A 20812-nucleotide genomic window follows, 5' to 3' on the forward strand; every position below is an offset into this window, starting at 1 on the left:
TCTTTCAATGTCAAATTCTGTATTTTATACTTAATTTGCATTAAATATAATAAGAGGTTCTTTTAAAGGTATATCTGTTTCAATCTCGAAAGCATAATGTTAAAACCTATCCCTAAATTAATCATTAATAAAGTGATTGAAATAATATATTTTAAATACTAAAATATGTACAACACATTACTTGAAAAAAAAACTAAAAAGTACAGACTACCAATATATTAAGTCTTCTGAGATTTGTAAATAATAAATCTTTTAATAAGCGTCTTATTAAATCTTAATTCTTTTTTTTTAGAATTATTGGGAACCCCTAAAAAAGACTGAAAGCACTTTAATGGAGCAAGGTCTAGTTGAAGACATATTTGCCCAGGTAAAGATACAAGTTCATTAATTCATTAAAGGTAGTATATTAACCATATTTTAATTTTAAGATTCCCTTTTTGCTGAATCATCATAAGACTTTTCTAATAAAATTAAAAGCCAGACTCGAAACATGTGAAACTAGAGCCACTATAGGAGACCTGTTTTTAGAAATGGTAAGTCATCTTCAAACTTGATTAATGATATTTTTAATTCAAATAACTCCTTTTAATTTATGTTTAAGATACCGTGTACAATGATATGCTTTTTATATTAAAAACTGTACATTAAGGTAGAGGGAAAGAGCCCATCTATTAATTAACTTATCTGGTAATCTTGGTGAAATGTATTATAAACATAATTTTAAATTAAACAAAAATAAATTTATTTTCAATCTGCAAACAGTTTGAAATAAGCTTTATTGCAGCGAATAAATTAAAGTTTATGTCGCAAAAATATGAAGAACATTAATAAAAATAGAAAAAAACATTTTAATAGCGCATATTAACTATGGAAGAATAAGTTAAGTCAGGATATTCCGTAAGTCTGGATGCAGAAAAAATAAGGAAAGTACTTGTCGAAACGGGTTTTTACTTATTGGCTGTTCTGCTTTATGTTATTTAACTTTTCCTGCAAACTTTCTTGTTTTTTTAATTTTTACCATAACGTAAGGACTTTTTGTTTCTCTATAACTAAATAAAATCTTTGTTATATAAACAATAATAAGAGATTAGATTTTTATCGGCTTTTATATTAATATTTGAATTCTTTCTTGACTAAATATAATAAAGCGTGAATCCGTTTAAACGATATATTATCAGGTTAGGTTTTATGCTCTTAAAATGTTTTATGCACTGACCCAATAACTTCATCCTACCTGCTGTGGTAAAAGTTGATTAACATATAAGGAAAGACACCCCTAGCTGACTTAACCTCGGGCCGAGCGTTGACTTGTTTGAATGTACCATTTTCCATTCCTTGGATTTACGGTACAGTAAACCGCTCTATTACTTTTTTAATGTATCCCTTTCCATTGAACATGCAGAAATACTAAAGCAGTCCTACTATTCAGGCTTTTATCCTGAATAGAAATACAAATCGTTTATTTGTCAAAATAAGAAAAAAAAAGTATGACAAAAAGGACAGTTCATCGATTATAAAAAAACCGCTTCACATGCTCCTTATATTAAGGAAAGCATGTGTGAACTATCCTATACATGAAACAAAACAGCTAAATATTTCTAAATAATTCCATATAAAAAAAAAATCCTTATAAAAACTAAACTAAAAAAAAAGAATCAATGCATGGAAGATGCAAGCAATCATTAGTATTTAGTCTATGAAAGAATTTAAAACGGCTACAAGGAATATAATGTTAAGTTATGTTAAAAAAAAAGCAAAAAATTAGCAATTAGGGAGGCAGAAGCGAGGGGCGACAGTAAGGGCAGCCTGGCCGCGGGAAAAGCGAGAAAAAAAAATTATAATATAATATGATATGACGCTGAAGTCAGTATGTTATATTAATAATGACATGTTTGATTTCCTAAGCTTGAGAACCCTGTTCATAGAGTAACTTTAATCTGACATGCTTTGAGAAACCCTTCTTGCTACGTGTTTTGATCTGTTCCGGCAGTTGGTTCCACAAGTGCGCAGCAACAAAAGAGAATGAGCGTTGAAATGATGCCGTATGATGCTGAGGGATTACAAATTTGTGATTAAACCTAGTGTTGCAAATATGACTGGCAGGCTGTTACATACAGATTTTGCCCTAAGCATGTAACATGGGATTTCATATAAATTCGGGCAAAAGTTTATAGTTTTTGGTATCGGCTTGAAAGGGTTGTGTGATTTACAGTTTTTGTAAATGGAATTTCGGGTTTGATAGCAATGCAATTTATTTTTTTTAGGCTTTTGGGATTTGATTATTTTTAGGAATGTATTTACCTACCCTATCCTGTCAGCAAATCTCGGTGGAGTTAGTTGTATTATGTTTCCTTAGTCCCTATTCATGTACCTGGTGTTGGGAACTTTCTGACCTTTGATTTATTTGTCAAGAGTTTCTATGAGGCCGGTATATGTCTGGGGTATGGAGGGACTTCTAGAGGGTCCTGTTGTGCCACAGATTGCGCTATGAGTGGAGTAAATAAGACCTTTTAGATGGTGATCCGTTAGTGTAGGAAAACTTACAAATACTTTTTTCTATAGCGGAATCATGTTGGGCAAGGTATCCTAATTGATTTGAAATTGGCCTCCCCAGTTTTGCTTGCTATATTTCCCTTCAATTCTTCAAGTTAAGTTTTAGTAAATAAACGTGCCTTGACATCTGGTTTCTAACCCTACTAGCCGATTGACAGTGACTGTGATTGACAGTAATGACTATTGACACACTTGTTGTTGTGGAGGTTTGGCAGCGTTGCTGTTTCCCATTAAAGTTTGGTTTCCATTTGGCGGATGACGGAGCGTCATAAATCAGGCAGAGCGACGTAAGAGGAAAATTGGAATTTCGTAGCCCCGTTGGGAAAATTTTGTTAGTTTTCCATGTTTTAGTATCCGAGCAGTATCATTTTGCTGTGATATTGCGGAATTTCTATTTTGATACAGTGAGGCTCCGCGTAGTTTGCACCAAGAGGCAGGGTCAGATCGTGTCGAAGAGAGAGAGTGACAAGTTCACTGTCAGTGTCACCTGTCACTGTCTGGTCGGTAGCCATCCCGTTATCAGAAAGAACAGTCGACATTTTGTGGTTTTAAGGAAAATTTAAGTTCATCTTGCCGGTAATTCGGTTGAATGGAAAAATATTCCTCCCAAGTTTTGGGATTTAATTTGATGAACGTCTAGTGGGAAGTTGTAGCCGAGACGATTTCGGATTGACCTGATATTTTTGGATTTGGTCGGCTGCTCCCACACCATTTATGGGATTTTGAAATTTTCTAACCACAAAACGAGACTCTAGGCCTCGCTCACCACCTTAGGTATGTAGCAACATGTTGGTAATTGCCATAGATTTGATTGTGTGTTTATTTTACTGATTTTTTTTGTCCTCTATTTTAGAGGCCTCTCCTTTTTCTCATTCTCTCCTCTATTCTCTGGTCTCTTCCTATTCTCTGGTTTCTTCTGGTCATCCCAACACTGTTAGAGACCGGCTGAAGTGAGCCTCAACACAGCCTGGACTGAGCATGGTACTGTGGCTCTGCGATTTTGGATTGGAACTTGCCTGAAATCGACTTGCCCATGTGGTCGTTACCCTGGTTGTAGCTGACTGGTTCCAGAGCTGTCGAGTTAAGCTACCTTAGCCAAAATACACAAAAGATTAGAGGACACGCAAGTTTTTGCATATTTTATTTTATTTTTCCCTTATTGAACGCTTTGATTTTGGGTTGGGGGTTGATTTATTAATTTGAATTTTATGGGTTTATTTTCTTTTATGTAAAACAAAAACGTTAAGAGGTTCTTGCTAAGTCTATTAACATTAATCTGAGGGTTTTCATTTGAGTCGAGCATCGACATAATTGATTTTGACATTGAGCCTGGATCACCTTGTAAGGGATCGGCTATTTGGTACAAATAACATATTTAGTCATAGTGTTGGTCGTTCGTTAATAGGTTTTATTGCACCAACGTGATCACGTTTTGGATTTTTTCCTTGAACAGTAGTTCAGTGCAGATTTGTTTTTTTTACTAAACTACTCCTCGCCTTAAGCATACCTCAAGTAACTCTTAATTCTTTTATCAATTTTTTTTTTATTTATTTAAAATTACTACAGTATTACATTTTGAATAATTATCTAAATTTAAATATCTCAGTGGAATTTAGTTTTTTTATATAAATGGAAGTGACTATGTAAATTCTTGGATGATTATATCAATCTGGTGGACCTATGGTTTGTTATTTGAATTTTTCCCAAATTATTTTCAGGTTTTAGGATCTAGGCACAAGCATAAATATAGGTCATCATTTTCTTGATTAAGGGGGGCTTATATTACCATCATAATATATCAGGGTTTGGTGTAAAATACTTAAATCAAGTGGCGCTCTTATTAAAATTTCTCCCACTACCTTCTACGCTGTCTAAAAGCTGGCGGCCACCAAATCTCTGAATCTTTTAAAATAAAATTTGCTTGTCTGGACTTAGTAATTTTTTTGTGGTTGGATAGTAGGTATGACTCACACGGGTTGGAAATAAATTGGTTTGAACCGAGTTACGCGCTACAAGGCCTTAAAATATTTCTTAAATAGGGAGGCTTATTATTATTTATAATGGGGTAAATAAAATTATACATATGAAGTTTTCTCCGGTTTTCCATATTTAAAACTAGCTGAATGCCCGCGGCGTTGCTCGCGTGAAAATAAAAGAAAAGTCGAAGAAGGCCTTCAATAATACTAAATGCAACCCACAATACACAAAAATAAAATCCGAAGCCTCGCCTCATTGATAGTACATGCAACCCACAATTGCCACGCCGTTTTTCTTGAGGTCAAGGGGCGCGAATAATATAATATAATTATTATAAAACCAAGACACAAACAATTTTAAAAAGGATTCGTTAGATGCAGAGCGAGCGGTAAGACTGAGTCGAGTCACCTCTCGGGGTTCTATCAGTCTCGCATGGACTCGCCTTGTTGTTATGCCTACCAAAATATAATTTTGGTAGACATAATTTGATTTATTTGATTTGATTTATTAATCAGTTTTATGCCGCTATGCGATATTTATCCTATCGCTAACACCCCTTATCGGTGGAATTTCAAAAAGTTCGTTCGTATCCGGGGCCTACATTATAAGAAAACATTGTTGCAGTTAATTTTTTTTTCTTAAGTTGATGCCTGCGACTCGTTGGTGCGGGCAGTCTCCGTTCAAACTCCGAAGCCACGCCCCCTTAGTTCTCGAGGTCACGGGTAACAATTTTCCCATTTTTTACCCCTTATTGGTGGAATTTCTAAAAATCCGTTCTTATCCGGTGCCTACATTATAAAAGGAACCCGTTGGCAAAATTTCACGTTTGTAGCTATTGTAGTTTGGGCCACAGAATAAACGATCTCACAGAAGCGAAGGCTAGCCCTTTTTACCGAACCGGTTTTTCGTTCAGGCTCCTCCCATTTACCCCCATTCTAACGGGTACAACTGTCGTCGCCCACGTGGGGTATCGGGTCATAATTAGTGTATTAGTACGAGCGTTAGTGTGTATATTTGCGATATTTTGTAATTTGCCGTTTTTTATTTTATTTTTTATAGTAAATATTACACATTACCTTGTTTTGGAGTTTAACTCTGTGCTCTGTGACTTTGTTTTTTCTTTCATTTGTGTTGTGCTAAAAAGTTAAAAAAAAACACTAAAATGCCAACTTTTTGTGCGTATATGGGTTGTTTTGTCAAAAGCGTTGCTGGAAAAAGTTTATTTTTGTTTCCTAGGGATATTAGAAGGTGAGCAATAACAATAATAAAAGAAAGTAGGTACAGAAAAGTTACATTATTATTATGGTTGTTTAAAAGCTTTGAAAAGTTCAGAATATTCCCTAATTAATTTGTCGTGCCATGCAAATAAATACAGAATAAACATTATTTAATTTAATAAACATATATGTATATACCTAAACCATATGTATCTATGTATGTGTACATACGTGCAGGTACATAACATTGTACATAGATAAAAATATTAAGGTTGATTTAGGTATACAGTATTTTTATGTGATAAAGAATAATGACTTTAATTTTCAATTATCTGTCTTTTTATGGACTGGTTTACCCATGCAAGTGCATATAGTAGTAGTAAAACCCTTAAAAATCTTATATTCTGTTCCAGACTATCATAATGGACGGCGACTATTCAACGTATAATACCTTTAAAAAAAAATGAACGTATGTGTGGTACCTACATATGTATATAATAATACATACATATATCTTTTTATGTATAAATATATAAAAGCCGATGATACCTACTCTTAAATGTGTTGTGTTTAAAACATACGAGAAAACATACCTGCGTATAAACCTTCCAGCTAAAATTTAATTTAAAAATGCCCACCTATGTACATATGTACATGTATATTGTTAACATATTAACATCACACAAATAGCAGACTTTTTCTCAGCTAGTGCCTTACTAAAGGCAAATATTATTTACCATTATCATAAAACAACTTTCCACAAAAAAAACACAAAAATTCCATTCCAAAACAAATTAAAAGTATACTAACCTACACCTCTATCGTGTATCAAAACTGTCAAATAACAATTTTTATAAAAATAATAATTATTATAATTATTCTAAAAACAAGGACCAATATAAGCCTTAACAAAAAAAAATCCTATTTGAAATGTAACTAAATTTTGTAGTTTGCTCCCGTATTATATGAATATAACCATTTTGATTTTAAAAATAAAAGCCCTTCGTTCGGTGTATGCGTTTACTACAACTTTACGAGATATCTCAGTGTATTTGCGCCGGGTGCATCTGTCAGTTGGGCTTATAAAAAACTGGTTCACGGATATCAAAGGAGCCGACGCAAGCCTTCGCTTCTGTGAGATCGTTTATTCTGTGGTTTGGGCTCTGCGATGATGAGTCAGTCAGGACAATCTCTTTTATATATATATATATTTACTCTATTCATATGTGGTGTAATGTGTTCTCTAAAATTTATATTAAAAGAAAGTCTTAGACAGGTATTTTGTACCTTTTGTATCATTCTTTTTAAGTGTGACAGCAAATAATTATTGTATACAGTGTCACCATAATCAAAAAGAGACAGAACTAAAGTGTCACACAACAGATACTTTTGCCTAGAGGGAATATATTTTTTTAGCTTATGTAGATTTTTAGGACGCAAATAGGCAGCTTTTAATTTTATTTTAATATGAGGCTCAAAAAAAGGGTATTATCTATAATAATACCGAGATTTTTTGCTTGGTTAACAACTGGAATTTTATTACCGGAAATGCTAATATCTAAATTATGTTCAACATCTCTTCTGATGTTTTTACTTCCTAGCACTATAACTTGCGTTTTCGCGAAATTTAATTTAATATTGTGGTCTCTTGCGAAGGTTTCAATGCTTTTTAGATCGGATATGAGGGAGTTTTGTGTCGTTTCAATATTTTCCTTATTTATTGGTATATAGATTTGCGAATCGTCAGCATATTGTTGTAAAGTGGCATGTTTGACTACCTTATACATATCCGCAACTTAAATTGAGAATAATAAAGGTGAAATGACTGAGCCTTGTGGCACCCCGCAAGAGATTGCCTGAAACTCTGAGTACCTCGTGATGCCCGCCCCTCCGGGAATGACCACTTGACACTCTCGACTTTTAAAATAATGTTTAAAAAGTTGTACAGTGTTCGCTGAGAGGCCAAAATAGTGCAATTTCGCTAGTAACAAGTCTTGATTTACCGTGTCAAAAGCCTTACTAAAGTCGAGTAGAGCCATGCAGGTGCCAGATTTCTGTTCCTCACTGGAGCGAACATCATTTAATATTTTTGTAAGACAAGTACTAGTGCTGTACCTCAAGCGAAATCCTGACTGGCATTCTGGAAGAATTTTATGGACTTCTGCAAAATGACCAAGCTCAATGGAAATGTGTTTTTCAATCATTTTCGACATAGCAGGTAAAATACTGATTGGTCTGAGATCCTTTAGTCCTAGGGGATTTGAAACTTTTGAAATTGGATTGATTATGGCTCTTTTCCAAATTGTGGGATATCTGTCATTAACAATACATGAATTTAAAATATTTAACAGCGGATTTAAGCAAAGAGGCAAACACAACTTTACATCACTCATTGATATACCAATATAAATCATCAATGCCCTAGTCAGGGCTGCTACTACTTAGTCAATAGCAAATTCTAGAAAGTGTGTTTTACACCTTCAAAGCACTACTTTTCTTTAATCATAGTGGGTCTATCAATAAAATAAAGATTAGTCAAAAACCAAGATCTTAATCCGCTCTTCTATAAGTTTTTACTTGCGTATATACTATTCGAATTTAGAAACATGTAAATGATTGGTTTGAGGAAGTATTAACCGTGGGCAATTTGAAATAAGCCCCCAAGGGATATACCGGGTGGTACGTTGCCGAGCGAAACATAGGAAATCCCATGTAAATTTTAAGGGGGTCAATTATTGGCTTCCCTGTACATTTTACAGAAAAAATGTAAGATAACTTTTTGAAGAAACCAATCTGGCAAACCCTTGTGCAACATTTTAATAAACTAATCTTGAATTATTTAGTTAAATGTAATTGCAAAATTAGCAAATTTTCGGTTCAGGTAAAGCCAAACGGGCACCAGTAAAATGAATATTGTCACTGACGTGAGGAAAAGTGTCAATAAATCAGTGACAGACGATATTTGAAAACAAGTATGAATTATTCAATCGACGAAAAAATAGCCATAATTAAGTGGCATTATGCGGGAAACAGTTTAAAAGCAGTATCTGAAATGTTTTCAACTATTAAACGTATTGTCAATAAGTTGGAGTCCAAAGGTACCGTAATGAATAATTGTAAATGTTCAACTCAGGATATCGAAAATAGAGCCGAAGAAAGAGAGAACAAAGATCTTAATATTCTACTGAGTGTGGAGGAAAACAAGATGGTTAGTACGAGGGTTCTTGGGCAAGAGGTAAATAAACATAATACAACGGTATGGCGCACTTTAAAAAAAACACAAATATTATTTGTATAAATTCGAAAAACATCAAGAGCTGCAGGAAGAAGATGAAGAGCGAAGAATGGCATTTTGTTTTGAAATGATGGAAAGAGCAGATAATGTCAGGAATTTTTTAAAGAAATATTTGTTTTACCGATAAAAGTACATTTACCCTCAACAATGAACCAAATGTTCAGGATTGCCGATATTGGAGTCAAGAAAATGAACATCGCTTAGTTCATACTCGGACACAATATCCCCAAAAAACAAATGTATTCGTGGGAATTATCGGACACCATATCATTGGACCCTTTTTTATGGACTATAACCCAACAGCTAAAACCTATTTGGACTTATTTCAAAACCAAATTGGACCCGCCTTGGAAGAAGTTGTTCAGGAAGAACAAATGATCTGGTACCAAATGGATGGTTGCCCGGCCCAGAATGCCCATATGGTTGAAGAGTGCTTGGAAAATGCTTTTAACGGCAATATTATTGGTACACGGTACAGCATACTTTGGCCAGCCAGATCACCTGATCTTTCACCAAATGACTTCTTTTTGTGGGGTCTTTTAAAAAGTGTCATTTATAAAAGTGTAAAATTTGAGAATCTAAACCAGCTACAAAACGCTATTTCCTTAGAATGTAATAAAATTTCCCAATATCAACTTAGTAACGTTAGAAATGAATTTTATGATAGGTTAGGGTATTCTTTAGCTGTTAATGGGGGGTTGTTTGAACATTTGATCAATTGATGTTTTTATGTAATTCTCTATTGATTATATAATTTATTTTTTTATTGATAATATAATTCTCTTTAAAAAAAAGTTATTGTATTTTATTTTATTTTTCCACACTTAGTAAAATATTCTGTTCTGTTCTCTCCTTTTTCGGATCTGTTTTCGATCTTCTGAGTTAAACATTTACAATAATTTTTTGCAATGTCTGCAAGGTCTGTGGACTCGAATTTACTAACAATAGGTTTAACGGTTGAAATGGACCAGATAGGCTTGATGGGAAAATAAATTAAAAATATTTTAGATACTGCTATTGGTTTAACTAAATTTTAAGTATGATAAAATTATTTTTTTAACAATCGATAACAATAATTGTTATTAGTTTAACTTCATCGTTATATTAAATAAAAGTTTAGATAAAAAATTAATGTTAACGTGTCTTACTTTGAATGTATGGTTGTGAGATTGATAAAACGAAAATAAAAACATTTCTTGTATAAAATTATTGTATAAAATTTACATGGGATTTTCTATGTTCCGCTCGGCGACGCACCACCCGGTATAGAACGTATTATGATTCTAGTTTTTATATCTTAAAAAAACAGTCTTATTCATTGTTAATTACTATTTCGACTTTTAAATGGACGTAGTTATGCAGAAAACTTCCAACCCTCAAAAGTAGAGTTTTGAGTAAATCAATATTATTCATTTTTTTAACAGTAATTTTATAGGATACATTACAGTATAATTCAAAAATTATTTTTTAAATTTTTATTCGGCAAAATATCCCATTTTTAACAAAGTGAAACTAAGAGAAATATATTTTGTTCAATATTTTGAAAAATACAGCCATTTTTTTTGGGGTTGGTTGCTTTCTGCATTATTATGTATTATTAAAATACTAATAAAATTCAAAATATCTTATCAAACGAAAAATCATTTATTGATAAAAAAAATCAATAAATATCTTCAAGTTCAAAATCAAGACTAGCTATGTTATATCCGTCGATATCTTCTTCAATGTTGTCATCTCCTTGTATTTTTGTAGAAATCTTGGCAATCTGATGGGATAAGATGCATCATTTCGTTAATATTTGCAAGTTTTTTTGCAGTGATCATCTTACCATTGGGCCATAGCGTACTCATTAAAAAAAAAAGTCTTCTATTTTTATTTTCGTGCTATTCCTTCCTTCTTTCTTTTTAATATCAATCTTGTGTACAGGTGCTTCAAATAAATCATGCTGAACAGTAAGCAGAAATGGTTCATCTTTTTTTTAATATAATCGATCTTATTTTTAATCAGTTTATTTTTTGTCCGTCGATGCTTGTTTTTCTGTTGACGATTTTTTTTCAATCATATTGACACTCCGTATTTCCACTATTCCGTTTTTCCTTATTTCCGTTACCACAAAAGGTTTTGTTTTCGACATTGTTTCATTACCTTTACATATTCGGAGGGCAGATACAATCTTTGCTGGTTTTTTAATGCCGACTCAATTTGAGCAAAATCAGAGTCATTGGGTAAAAAACTGTGGCCTGAACATAAAAATTTTAAAGTAATATCAGTCAAAGTAGATGATTCATGTAAGATAGCTTTTAACATAAGAGTTAGTTTAATATTGCGGTTTTGTCCACCGCATGAATCACTCCAGAGAATAAGATGTTGGACGATTTTTTCTATATGAGCATTTATGTGTTTAAGAAGGCAGGAATTTACCTCTTGAGCCCCTCTTCCTGCAACGCCTTCAGCCCAAATGTAACAGAATCCCTGATCGTGCTTTCTGTTATGAATACAACAGTTGTATACCCAGAGCTGCCTTTTATAGAAAACAATGTTTGTCGGTATTCTTGGTAAAGGTAATGTTTTTTCTAAATCAAATGTAAGGCACTCATATTTTTCATTTTCTTTAGCCAACTGAAAGTCACATCTTCTTAAATATTGAGAATTTTCTGCGTCTTTTAGGTGATTGGTATAATCTTTTTGAAAGCTTTCTTTTTTTTCGGGTCTATTTCGTTATCAATTTGTATCTTCAATCTATCACACCTATTACAGGTATCTTTTTTGAGTGTCTTGAATTTTAAATTAAATTGTTGGTAAAATATTTTTTTATAGGATGGCATGCTTACAGATTTTTCAGTTTCTTGGCTATACATCTCGTACATTTTCTGTATTGTCATTTCCGGGGGCAAAAATTCAGCGCTTGTTTGTGCTCTGCAACAGTGAGATTTATATTTCGGAATTTTTTTAATTTGTTCAACCACCTCCTGAATTTTCGCCTCTGAAAGTTTATTTTGGCCTCCTTGTTTAACACCTCTTTGGTCAGTTAAAGAAATTTCACCTCTAAATTTCTTAAGGGCGGTATTAACTCTAAATGTTGTAATGTTAAACGTTCTAATAAACATTTCACGGCATACCACTTTGTTTTGTATTTTATAGGTCCTGGAGAATTTTCTTTTTTCTGGATTTCTACCATAAACACGTTTTTTCAAAGCTGCTGTACTCCCACTGCGATAAAATTTACCTGGCAATTATATGACCCTAATGACCAGAATCTTTCAAACTCTAACTTTCGTATCTCGACCGGTACATGTTCGGCACATTTTAAAGTGCAATTATAATCGTAATTTATAAATACTTTTGGTCTAATTGCTCTCCCCTTATAGTTGTAATATTGTTCATTGTTATTCCTTTTTCTAATGTGGTTTCTGTTAAATCACTATCAACAACGATATGATCGCTATCAGCAACGACATGTTTTGAAAATGTTGGTTTATAATCTGAGCTAGAAGTTTCATCACTTAAAGCTTCGTAATTGGGGTCGCCAACAGAGTCATCGTCATCCTCCGACTGGTCATCTTTGGGATCATAACCACCGGAACGGTTTATTTCCAATCGGCGAACATCTAAAATAAAAAATAAAACAGCAATTATTTATCAATCAAAAACAATCATCAAAACATGTAATTTTCTTACCATGAAACGTTTGAGTCAATAAATTCTCTTCCTCCCTGTAATAGCTTTGTTAATAGATTCACACTCCTTGGTTAATTACCTGTCTCTTATTATTGTTATTTCCTTACTAGTACATATAATTTGATTTATAATAGTATCACTTACTTTTTCATTTGTTTCAGAGGAGTCTAGTACTTTGTCCGTTCCTATTTCATTAAAACAACATAAAATATATTATTAATTTTTATTTTAAAAAATTCTAAAGAATAACTTATCTCTTTCCTTGCCCTCTTGTTCTTTTTGTTCTTTTTGTAGATTAAAAATCTTACTAGTACGGGAACTAAACATGTTGTATCACAAAATAACACACTTTTTACTTATTATTGAAATACTCAAATTTTTGAAAATTTATCACTAGCCAAAATAGACAAAACAACAATATAATTTTAAGTTTATGTGAAGATTCCATAACGCAGAAAACTACCAACCAACGCAGTATCGTCAACAATTCTCTTGCATTTAACAGATTTTTATTTAGGCAGAAAGCAACCAACCCACTTGGTCGCATTAAATCACTATTGATGCAAACCAAGTGGATTGGTACTACTGCAAAAACCGAAATTTTAGAAGGTTAACAAAATGGGTCCAAATGGTAATATTATGGTCTAGCAGTCCTTATTCAAGGTCAACCAGGGCCCTTTCCCTAATATTGCTTTCTTTTCTCTGAAAATGCCTTAATTTCGAAGAGCTTCTTCAACAATCCAAAATTGGCAATAGTAATATTTCTTTCCACTTACCGCAAAATCCTTTTCTTACCTCTTGTAGGTGAATAATAGCTTTTTAAAATTCACCTAATTCATGATAGTTCTGCAGTCTTCGAATACCAGGAATTCTTGCATATTACTTAAAACTTTTTAATGAATATCCCATTTTAAGTATTCATCGATTTTGACACCAATATATCTTATATGCTTAACCCCTTAAGATTGTGTTTCTATTGAAACATAAATTTGTATCTAAATTTTTAACTGAGTGTAAGTTACTTTCTGCGATTTGCTTGACCTCTTCTCCCGATTCTTTCCCATATGAAAAACAGTGATACATATCCGTATTCATAGTTAAGTTCCAGGAGGTCTTGATATATCACGTTAACTGCCACAATACAATTTTTTTTACCCCATGAGCCAAAAGCTATTTTTTATTTGTTTCACTTCCAAAATAATAAAAATGATGACCCACAATTAATTGCTTGTCAATACCTGTCAAAAATTGTGTTTTTAAACATGAATCAAGTGTGTCTCATAAGAGCCGCTCAGAGAAAAAGTGGTATATGTCAGTATTTTTTAATTTTTGAGTTATACCATTAATTATGTTTCTACTGGTCTAATATATTCAGTCGAAAACTGGTATAAGTCAAAATTTTAACTTAGCTAAGATAAGAGCTTCCTAACGTTATTCCTCTCAACATAATGGATTCGTTCGCTGGAATAGTGGTATAAGTCAAGGCACCACGCTGTTTCCTGAACCCTGTTTAGTCAGGTTTTTTTGTGTTATGGTACGTAGTGTGTAGATCAGTTACTGTAGCTCAGAAAAAAGATATGATAGAACTTCTTCAGTGGATTCCCCCGATTCAGCATCAGTTCTTCCTGGACTTCCTGACAAAAGAAGATGCTGTTAACAGTGGTCCATTATCCGATTCTGATGAAGATTAATTTGTTTAATAACTTGTTCCTACTCTCCTTACTGTAAGTTTAGTATGTTAGATAAGTAGTAGTAATGTTTTGCTCTTCAAGCTCTATATTTTTTGAACACTTTTATCAGTAATAGATATCATAGTAAACATACTACAGCTATTATTTTTCTTTGGTTCATCAGTTTTGTGAAATTTGGTTAACTTTTACGAGGAAAAGTGATATAACTCTCCAATTATACCACTTTTCCGCTATGTTTTTGAAAAAAACTTACTGGAAGGCAAAAATGTAATTAATGGGCGCAATCAGTAAAAATGTTTACCATATGAAATTTTAGTACAGGGTTATTATAAAAATGTACAAAAAAGTAAAGAATATGTTACTGTGATTTTTTAATTCATCCAGATGCAAAATATCAATTTTCTAAATTCCTACTTTAAGGGAGTTAGACCACTTTTTCGCTGAACGGCTCTTAAGGCCTGGCTGACGAAAATTGAAAACAAAACAAAACTAGCCTATTCTTGTTGTTTATCGTCATTTATGTGTGATCAGTTAAACAGTAAAGAACTAAAAACTTATGTTTTGAAAAGGTGTGTGTTTTGATATTTGTTTATTAGCGGTCTTTATTATCGACTAAGGTAAGATTTTATCACAAATCTTGTTTTCCAAGCTAATTTTAGATTTTTTTTTGAAAAGATGGATAGTTATAATAAAGAACAGCAGCGTCTTCAAAAGTTGATGAACGAGATATTTTCTGATGAAGAACCCGATACTTTCGGAGAATCATCAGATGAATATGAACCTGATAGTTCGCCTTTATCATCTTAATATAGTTCGGAAAATAGCAACGAGCCATTAGTAAAAAAGAAGAAAACAATAATCATGCGCACTTCATTAGGATTTCCAGATGTTGGTGGAGAAGGTTCCAGTATGCAACTTCTTAACAGAGCTGATGATCCACCACTTTTCCAAAACGTAAATAAAAATGACGCAATTTCGGAGACCATAGAGGCAGTTATTCAGCAGTTTCAGTTAGATAGTTCAGATGATGAGGAACTTGTTCCAAGATTGATGTGGCAAGAAGTGACTGGACAATATCTAAAGAACTTTCCAGTTGATATTCCTGAATGTGGTATTGTAAATCACTTATTTCAACACATTGATAAGCCTCCTGTTTTTTTTTTTCAAGCTGATGGTGGATGACAATGTTGTAAGTAACATTGTGACGGAAACTAATCGTTTCGCTGCGCAGAAGAAAGAATCAACACTTTCAAAATGGTCCCGTATAAATAAATGGAAAGATACTAATCCTGAGGAGATTATAACTTTTATCGGTCTTCAAATTTGGATGGGCTTACTTCGTGCACCTAAATTGGCAGACTATTGGTCCAAAAAGAAAATTTATGTAAACCAAATTTCAAATGTGATGCCACGCAATAGGTTTGAGTTGTTGTTGGCAAATTGGCATTTTCAAGATAATGAAAATGCTGATAGTTCTAACAGATTATACAAACTTGGACCCCTTTTGGACCAGCTGAAAGGGAATTTTCAAAAGTTCTATATTCCCAAAGAGCAAATATGCGTTGACGAAACGCTTGTTCCTTTTCGTGGAAGGCTGGCTTTCATGCAGTACATCAAGAATAAACGGCATAGGTTCGGCGTGAAGTTATACAAGTTATGTCTTGAAGGAGGATATCTGAAAATATATTGTGGCAAGGAAAAAATAGATGGATCAAGCGTGCCAACTAACGTTGTTATCAACCTTTGGTATGAACCACTTTTGGACTGTGGGCGGTGCATTTACGTAGCTTTTTAAAATTCACCTAATTCATGATAGTTCTGCAGTCTTCGAATACCAGGAATTCTTGCATATTACTTAAAACTTTTTAATGAATATCCCATTTTAAGTATTCATCGATTTTGACACCAATATATCTTATATGCTTAACCCCTTAAGTTTGTGTTTCTATTGAAACATAAATTTGTATCTAAATTTTTAACTGAGTGTAAGTTACTTTCTGCGATTTGCTTGACCTCTTCTCCCGATTCTTTCCCATATGAAAAACAGTGATACATATCCGTATTCATAGTTAAGTTCCAGGAGGTCTTGATATACTCACGTTAACTGCCACAATACAATTTTTTTTACCCCATGAGCCAAAAGCTATTTTTTATTTGTTTCACTTCCAAAATAATAAAAATGATGACCCACAATTAATTGCTTGTCAATACCTGTCAAAAATTGTGTTTTTAAACATGAATCAAGTGTGTCTCATAAGAGCCGCTCAGAGAAAAAGTGGTATATGTCAGTATTTTTTAATTTTTGAGTTATACCATTAATTATGTTTCTACTGGTCTAATATATTCAGTCGAAAACTGGTATAAGTCAAAATTTTAACTTAGCTAAGATAAGAGCTTCCTAACGTTATTCCTCTCAACATAATGGATTCGTTCGCTGGAATAGTGGTATAAGTCAAGGCACCACGCTGTTTCCTGAACCCTGTTTAGTCAGGTTTTTTTGTGTTATGGTACGTAGTGTGTAGATCAGTTACTGTAGCTCAGAAAAAAGATATGATAGAACTTCTTCAGTGGATTCCCCCGATTCAGCATCAGTTCTTCCTGGACTTCCTGACAAAAGAAGATGCTGTTAACAGTGGTCCATTATCCGATTCTGATGAAGATTAATTTGTTTAATAACTTGTTCCTACTCTCCTTACTGTAAGTTTAGTATGTTAGATAAGTAGTAGTAATGTTTTGCTCTTCAAGCTCTATATTTTTTGAACACTTTTATCAGTAATAGATATCATAGTAAACATACTACAGCTATTATTTTTCTTTGGTTCATCAGTTTTGTGAAATTTGGTTAACTTTTACGAGGAAAAGTGATATAACTCTCCAATTATACCACTTTTCCGCTATGTTTTTGAAAAAAACTTACTGGAAGGCAAAAATGTAATTAATGGGCGCAATCAGTAAAAATGTTTACCATATGAAATTTTAGTACAGGGTTATTATAAAAATGTACAAAAAAGTAAAGAATATGTTACTGTGATTTTTTAATTCATCCAGATGCAAAATATCAATTTTCTAAATTCCTACTTTAAGGGAGTTAGACCACTTTTCCGCTGAACGGCTCTTAAGGCCTGGCTGACGAAAATTGAAAACAAAACAAAACTAGCCTATTCTTGTTGTTTATCGTCATTTATGTGTGATCAGTTAAACAGTAAAGAACTAAAAACTTATGTTTTGAAAAGGTGTGTGTTTTGATATTTGTTTATTAGCGGTCTTTATTATCGACTAAGGTAAGATTTTATCACAAATCTTGTTTTCCAAGCTAATTTTAGATTTTTTTTTGAAAAGATGGATAGTTATAATAAAGAACAGCAGCGTCTTCAAAAGTTGATGAACGAGATATTTTCTGATGAAGAACCCGATACTTTCGGAGAATCATCAGATGAATATGAACCTGATAGTTCGCCTTTATCATCTTAATATAGTTCGGAAAATAGCAACGAGCCATTAGTAAAAAAGAAGAAAACAATAATCATGCGCACTTCATTAGGATTTCCAGATGTTGGTGGAGAAGGTTCCAGTATGCAACTTCTTAACAGAGCTGATGATCCACCACTTTTCCAAAACGTAAATAAAAATGACGCAATTTCGGAGACCATAGAGGCAGTTATTCAGCAGTTTCAGTTAGATAGTTCAGATGATGAGGAACTTGTTCCAAGATTGATGTGGCAAGAAGTGACTGGACAATATCTAAAGAACTTTCCAGTTGATATTCCTGAATGTGGTATTGTAAATCACTTATTTCAACACATTGATAAGCCTCCTGTTTTTTTTTTCAAGCTGATGGTGGATGACAATGTTGTAAGTAACATTGTGACGGAAACTAATCGTTTCGCTGCGCAGAAGAAAGAATCAACACTTTCAAAATGGTCCCGTATAAATAAATGGAAAGATACTAATCCTGAGGAGATTATAACTTTTATCGGTCTTCAAATTTGGATGGGCTTACTTCGTGCACCTAAATTGGCAGACTATTGGTCCAAAAAGAAAATTTATGTAAACCAAATTTCAAATGTGATGCCACGCAATAGGTTTGAGTTGTTGTTGGCAAATTGGCATTTTCAAGATAATGAAAATGCTGATAGTTCTAACAGATTATACAAACTTGGACCCCTTTTGGACCAGCTGAAAGGGAATTTTCAAAAGTTCTATATTCCCAAAGAGCAAATATGCGTTGACGAAACGCTTGTTCCTTTTCGTGGAAGGCTGGCTTTCATGCAGTACATCAAGAATAAACGGCATAGGTTCGGCGTGAAGTTATACAAGTTATGTCTTGAAGGAGGATATCTGAAAATATATTGTGGCAAGGAAAAAATAGATGGATCAAGCGTGCCAACTAACGTTGTTATCAACCTTTGGTATGAACCACTTTTGGACTGTGGGCGGTGCATTTACGTAGATAACTACTAGAAAAATATGGAGCTGGCTCACAATACGCTTAGAAAAAATCGAAAAATAATCCAAAAGATCTTATAAAAAAAAAGCTAAAGAAAGGCGAAGCATATAGTCAAGAGACTAATACAGGAGTTGTAATTACAAAATGGCAAGACAAACGGGATGTCCTTACTTTATCTGCCAAGCATACTGGTCAAATGATCAAAGTACTAACACGGCGTAATGAGGATATAGAGAAGCCAGATGTCGTTGCTGACTATAATACATGTAAAGCTTTTATCGATTTATCGAACCAAATCAAAGCATATTCCTCAGCTTTGAGAAAGGGAATTAAACGGTACCGAAAAATTACAGTGGAATTGCTTTTGGGAGCGGCTATGGTTAATGCGTACATATTGTTTTGGGGTAGTAACTGGACAAAAAATGACAATAATAGCATTTAGAGAAAAGGTTGCTACATCCCTTTTACATCTTTCCCAAGAAAACCAAAATGAGGGAAGAGATTCACAAATAAACGCAAATCGAGTGAAACATATTTTGGAAGACGTCGGTACCGGCGACGATACTGCTTTTGTTATTCCTAAATATCCCAAAAAAGGGCAGGTCTGTGGCAGGTAACAATTCTGCACAAACTAGATGGAAGTGCATTCAGTGCGATAAGTACTACTGCGTGACTTGTTTCACCGAGTGTCATGTCTGCTTAAAAGTATAATTATTTTTATGCATTTAAAAACTGTGTACCTTGTATACCTAATCTGTACTTTGAGCTTCTAAAATGTCTTTAATTTTTCCTAATAAAAATATCTTCAAAAATAAATTTTGTTTTTGTTCGACAAAAATTAAAAAACCTTGCATTTAACGCCATTTATACAAAAATTTCGTGTGCTAATCATTACATTTTATACGCCAGGCCACGCTTTTTAAATTACCATTGATTTATATGGCTACTGAGAATCACCGGCGAGCTACAGGCATAATTACAATAGTTTTCCTGTGAATGACGGCTGATTCACGTAGCATAAACTAATATGCTACCTGTGAGACACACTTCATTCACGTGGCAGTTAACGTGATATAGTGTGAATATTGGTGGATCTAATAATGTGCCCTGCGGAACACCACACTTTAAAATTCTGTAACTGCTCTGATATTTTTGAATCTCCACCGTTTGTTATATATCAAGAATGTAAAACTTATAGGGTTTTAAAAGCAGCCTTTAATTCCAAAATTATTGAGACAATCGATTAAATTATAATGGTCGGCGGTATCAAAGGCTTTTTCCCAGTCTCAAAAGATGCCAATATCTCTTTTATTTTGTTTAGGTTTTATATAAATGTGAAATAAAAAACTGCGTCATCCGTACATAAAGAATTAACTCGGAATCCAAAAATATAAATTGGTTTTTGGAAATAAGTTCGCAGTTTTTATAAGATCAGTATCCTCTTTTAATTATTGTTTCAACCACTTTTAAATTAGGTATGAGTGTAGTATAACTAGTCATTTCATGTTTATCGCCTATTTTGTATAGTAGTTTTTATTAATCTCTTCTAAAGTCAATCTGGTTTAGTTTAAAATATTTTTTTATTAAAAATGTTAATCTGGTTTTCGTATACTCTTTAATTTGTAGTTATATAATCAAGTCCTGTTGCTTTTTTCTTCTAACAGGTCAATAATATTAGCAATCTTAATTTCGTCGGTGATATAAAAAAATATAGAATTTATATTTAACTTGATTTATTTTTAATTTGAAGTTCTCGTAGATTTTTTATAGCCGTGACTGTATTTCCTTCTTTGCAATTTTTTTTTTTGGTTGGTTGCTTCCTGGTTGTTGTGTTTGATTTTATCTGAGTTTGACATTATTTCTTTCTTCAAGTGTATAAATTAAGTTTTCCAAAGTTGTTTTAAATCTTTATGATTCGCGTTTATTTTATTTTTAAAAAATTTCATACAATTTT

General features: G+C 33.1%; 1 protein-coding gene across 4 annotated transcripts in view; it reads left to right on the plus strand.

Moving 5' to 3' along the window:
* Positions 1-20812, plus strand: part of LOC126749096 (rho guanine nucleotide exchange factor 17) — a 344657-nt gene that overhangs the window by 216406 nt on the left and 107439 nt on the right. For all 4 annotated transcript variants that reach the window (XM_050458724.1, XM_050458723.1, XM_050458727.1 and 1 more), the window contains 2 exons: positions 293-367; positions 429-533. In XM_050458724.1, coding sequence (XP_050314681.1) covers positions 293-367; positions 429-533 — 180 coding nt within the window. The remainder of the gene's footprint in view (positions 1-292; positions 368-428; positions 534-20812) is intronic.

This window comes from Anthonomus grandis, chromosome 22 (assembly GCF_022605725.1).
Source record: "Anthonomus grandis grandis chromosome 22, icAntGran1.3, whole genome shotgun sequence".
Taxonomy (NCBI): domain Eukaryota; kingdom Metazoa; phylum Arthropoda; class Insecta; order Coleoptera; family Curculionidae; genus Anthonomus; species Anthonomus grandis.